The sequence below is a fragment of the Mastomys coucha genome, unplaced genomic scaffold (genome assembly GCF_008632895.1).
Source record: "Mastomys coucha isolate ucsf_1 unplaced genomic scaffold, UCSF_Mcou_1 pScaffold7, whole genome shotgun sequence".
Classification (NCBI taxonomy): Eukaryota; Metazoa; Chordata; class Mammalia; order Rodentia; family Muridae; genus Mastomys; species Mastomys coucha.
In genome coordinates this window covers 18,370,570-18,375,569 of record NW_022196913.1, presented here as the reverse complement: position 1 = coordinate 18,375,569, position 5,000 = coordinate 18,370,570, and the positions used below count along the sequence as shown (strand labels likewise).

The 5,000-nt window shown below is 40.1% G+C and overlaps 1 protein-coding gene across 3 annotated transcripts in view; it reads left to right on the top strand.

The window, feature by feature from the left end:
• Tbce (tubulin folding cofactor E) overlaps positions 1 to 5,000 on the top strand; it is a 36,695-nt gene that overhangs the window by 7,450 nt on the left and 24,245 nt on the right. For 2 of the 3 annotated variants that reach the window (XR_004115428.1, XM_031359716.1), the window contains exon 2: positions 3,758 to 3,888. Coding sequence is in view for 2 of the 3 variants with exons in the window: in XM_031359716.1 (XP_031215576.1) it covers positions 3,789 to 3,888 (100 nt within the window). In the remaining variant the exon portion in view is untranslated. Of the gene's footprint in view, positions 1 to 2,703; positions 2,835 to 3,757; positions 3,889 to 5,000 lie in introns of those variants that run through there. The other variant, XM_031359717.1, reaches the window with a different exon arrangement.

The following is a 5,000-nucleotide window of genomic DNA, read 5'->3' as shown; positions in this document are numbered from 1 at the left end:
AATCTATTTAGAATTTTTATCCTGTGAGCAGTATTTCTTATAACCTTTAAGTTGCTGATTTTCAGCAGGCTTCTTGGATCAGCTCGGCAATTAGTTTATTTATATATATGTATATATATATATATATATATATATACACACATATATATACACATACATATGTGTATGTATATACATATACACACACATATATATATAATGTGAATGTCTTAACAATAAAGTTATTAGTTAGAACTGTTTTCTGTTTTTCTTTGAAATTTGCTAAAGTCAGCTTATACTTTTTAATAGAATATATATTTAAATTTAACACATCAAGGATCCTATGACATTTCCCTGTCTGAGCATTTTGCTGGAAATATGTATAGGAGGTACAATTAAAAAACATGATAGACATATTGAATATGAAATGAGTATTATTTAGAAAGTAAATAGGGACTAAAAGAAAATGAAAACATCATAGTTTTGACTATTTTTTTAGGGGTACATGCCTACCTTTTTTATTTATTTATTTATTTATTTAGTGTATGAGTACACTGTAGCTGTACAGATGGCCGTGAGCTATCATGTGGCTGTTGGGAATTGAACTCAAGACGGGCCCCGCTTGCTCCAGCATAATACACTGTAACTGTCTTCAGACACATCAGAAGAGGGAGTTAGATCTTCATCAGGGATGGTTGTGAGCCACCATGTGATTGCTGGGATCCGAACTCAGGACCTTCGGAAGAGCAGTTGTCTGAGCCATCTCGCCAGCCCTCATTTGACTGTTTATTTAGACATGGTCTGTTGTAGCCCAAGCTCACCTCTAACTAATTATGTAGTTAAGGTAGTCCTTAAATTCCTGATCCTTGACTCCACTTCTGAGCTCTGAGATTACAAGAGGTACCACCACACTTGATTTATGTAGTGCTAAGGATCAAACCCCACAGCTTCAAGCATGTGACAGAAGCAGTCCCATTTTCTTTTTTATTTTTATATGTGGGAGTGAGAGGTATGCCAAGGAGCGTGTGTGAAGGTCAGAGGACAGCTTGCAGGAATAGGGTGTCTCTTTCTCCAATGTGGGATTGAACCCAGGCTAGATGTAAATAGCCTTTATTTGCTGAGACATTTCACTGGCCCTGAAGTTACTCCCCCACACCCTCTGGTTTTTCCAGACAGGTTTTCTCTGTGTGGCCCTGGCTGTCTAGAACTCTCTCTGTAGACCAGGCTGGCCTCTAAAGAGGTCTACCTACCTTTGCTTCTCAAGTGCTAGGATTAAAGGTGTGTGCCAAGACTGCCTGCTGAGATTACTTTTTAAATTGAAAAATATATATTGCAGAAAATTTGCTATCTTTGTACTTTTATTTTATTTTTCTTTTTGTTTTTTTGAGATAAGGTTTCTCTGTGTAGCCCTGGCTGTCCTGGAACTCACTCGGTAGACCAGGCTGGCCTCAAACTCCGCCTGCCTCTGCCTCCCAAGTGCTGGGATTAAAGGCGTGCGCCACTACTGCCCAGCTTTTTCTTTTTTTTTTTTCTTTCTTTTTTTTTCATGTCTGTAATTTTTAATGGCTTAAAGATAGTAGTAGTAAGTACATTTACACTGTAACCAGCACTACTCTCCAACTCTAGAACTTTCCATCTTGCAAAACTGAAACTGTTATCCTTAAGTAGCTGCTTTTAGTTATCCTCCCTGGAAAATCATGGTATCTACCATTATACTTTCTGTCAGGGAAAAATAATAAAATTTTTTTGAGACAGTTTCTTACTATGTAGCCATATCTAGCCTGAAACTTGTAGTGTTTACCAAGCTGACCTCAAACTAGCAGAGATCTACTCTCTAGTGTAGGATTAGAAGCATTCCCTACCACATCCAGCTGTCTTTGTGAATTTTACTGGCCTAGATACTACATAGAAGAAGGATTATTTGGTGTCTGTCCTTAAGGCTGAGTAACATGTTTTGGTGTATTTACCATACTCTTTATTTTAATGAACACTTTTTTCATTAAACTAATGAAACCAGATATTATTCCCTCATTTTTGGGCTGTTAGTGAATAATTCAGGACAAAGTGTGGAGCAGAGACTAAAGGAAGGACAACCGAGAGACTGCTCCACCTGGACTGCAATCCTTCCCATATACAGTCACCAAACCCAGACACTATTGTGAATGCCAGCAAGTGCTGGAAGGCAGGAGCCTGATATAGCTGTCTCCTGAGAGACTCTGACAGTACCCGACTAATACAGAAGTGGAGGCTCACAGCCATCCATTGGACTGAGTACAGGGTCTACAATGAAGGAGCTAGAGAAAGGACCCAAGGAGCTGAAGGACTTGCAGCCCCATAGGAGGAACAACAATATGTACTAACTAGTACCCCCCAGAGCTCCCAGGTACTAAACCACCAACCAAAGAGTACACATGGTATGACTCATGGCTCCAACTGCATATGTAGCAGAGGATGGCCAAGCCAGTCATCAATGGGAAGAGAGGTCCTTGGCCCTGTGAAGGTTCTATGCCCCAGTGTAGGGGAATGCCAGGGCCAGGAAGAGGGTGGGTTGGTGAGCAGAGGGAGTGGGGAGGCAATAGGGGTTTTTTTTCTGAGGAGAAACCAGGAAAGGGGATAATATTTGAAATCTAAATAAAGAAAATAATCTAATAAAAAATATCACAATGAATAATTCAGTTATAAACATTTGTAGAGATAGCTCTTGACTGCATGTTTTTAATTCTTTACAAATTGTTTTAAGGAACTATGGTCACTTCACCATTAGGAACAAGAAACAACAGAGTATGGTGGCACATAGAGTTTTCAGTCAGTGACTTGGGAAGCTGAAGCAAGAGTTCAAGGCGAGCTTGGCCACAGTAAGATCTCATCTGAAAAGCAAACAAGGGAGCTTAGGGATGTGGCTCAGTGAATACAGTGTTTGCCTAACATGTACAAAACCCTGGATTCCATCTCTGGTACCACATTAAGTCTGCATAGGTCTGATCTCAGCTCTGGGAAGGTGATAGCAGGAATATCAGAAGTTCAAAGTCACATTAGCTACAAAACGAGAGAGAAAAAGAGAGAGAGAGAAAGAGAGAGAGAGAGACTGAGAAAAGCGAAAAAGGGATATTAACCATAATATATCATCATACCTAAAATTTTGAGTTTTTTATCTTTTGTTACTCTTTTCCTGAGTTAGGGTCTCGTGTATCTCAGGCTGACTTCTAACTGCTAGGATTAAAGGCATGAGCCACTCTGCTTTGTGGATGCTAGGCAAGCACATACCAACTCACCTAGATCTCCAGGCCCATTGTTGTTTAGTATATATGCACACATGTATATATGTGTGTGTGCATTCACGTGTGTACACGGGGGGGGGGGGGCAGAGGTCTGCTTTGTCTTACTCTGTCAGTCTCCATCTTGCTTTTTCAGACAGGGATGGTCACTAAACATGGAACTCACCAGTTGGCAAAACTGGTTAGCCAGTAAGCCACAAGAATCCTCTTGTTTCCTCTTCCCAACTCTGGACTTAGGTGTATACTGTCTGTCACATTTAGCTTTTTCTGAGATCTAAACCCAGGCCCTCATGTGTGCATAACAAGCACCTTACATAGTAAGCCATTTTCTTCAACCCCTAATTGGGGTGGGAAACTTTGGCTAGGTGTGGTGACTAATATCTGTTATTCTAGCACTTGAGCAGCAGAGGCTTTGCTATATGTAGTTTAAGAGCTTGAGGCCAGCCTAGACAACAATTTTTGCTAATTAAGTTCTTGTCAGTTTTTCATGTTTCCCTCCCTAGATCTCCTATTTTGGATTGCTGCTATCTTATAATGAGTGACATTTTGCCATCAGATGTCATTGGTAGAAGAGTTGAAGTTAATGGAGAATATGCAACGGTGCGTTTTTGTGGTGCTGTACCTCCTGTGGCAGGTAAGCTATGTAAATTTTTCAATCACTTCTATGTAAACATCTTAGTAGTGTTTTATTTTGAACTGGGTGTAGTAGCACATGCCTTCTATCACAGCACTCTGAAGCAAGGTAGATTTCTGAATTCTTCGTCAACTTTTCTATATAGCAAGTTCCAAACCAGCTGGAGCGGCACAGTCTTCAATAAAGAAATATATAAAATAAAAAAATCAGTTTTGAGGACTGTGCCAGCCAACTTGCAGACATTATATATGTATATGACTTGTTGACTAATTCACCCAAAATTTTAGTTTTTCACATCATGCATACACATCTTGGAATGTTACAGTCATTGCCCAATACAAATGAAGGAAAGAAAGAGTTGAATTCTGGGCCGTCTAGAACTTCATAAACCATGTCTCAAAAAAGGAAGAAGAAGAAGAAAAAAGACTAGACTTCCAGAATTTATGTATTGAAAGACTTAATTTTGTTAAAACTTAAAATTTATCAATGGTCAAATGTTTAGTGTTTTCCCTACCAAATCCCAACAATGTTTTTGTTTGTTTTTTATTATTTGTGTGTGTGTGTGTGTGTGTGTGTGTGTGTGTGTGTATACTTTCCATGATGCTTGTTGGAATTGTCTCTCCTCCCATGTAGAACCTAGGGATTGAGCCTCGGGTTCCACTTGGTTTCCTGTCTCAGGAAACCAAGGCAAGGGCTCTAGCTCAGCAGTTAGAGAGCCTTCCTGTCCTTGTAGGGCCTGAGATCAGTTCTGGCACCTACATCAAGTGGCTCCTCGTATTCTGTTACTCAGTCTCCAGAGTCGGACACTTGGGAACCTGCACTCACATACTCATCCCTAATCAGTGCAGGATGGCTTTTGTTTTTACACTTTATGTCCAAGGAGCTGGCAGCTCTACTGCCCATTCTGCTGTAGTCTTACCCAGGGGTCTGAGCCTCCTACCTCCTTGCAGGTTTCTATCTGGAACAATCTTTTTTGTTGTGGTGGTAGTTACAAGTATTTAGGGTAGAATTTGCCATTTTAATCATGTGTTGATTATAGTTATGAGTTATGAGCTGACATTAGCCAGTTTATGAAATAGTCAGTTCAACAGAGAGAGAGAGAGAGAGAGAGA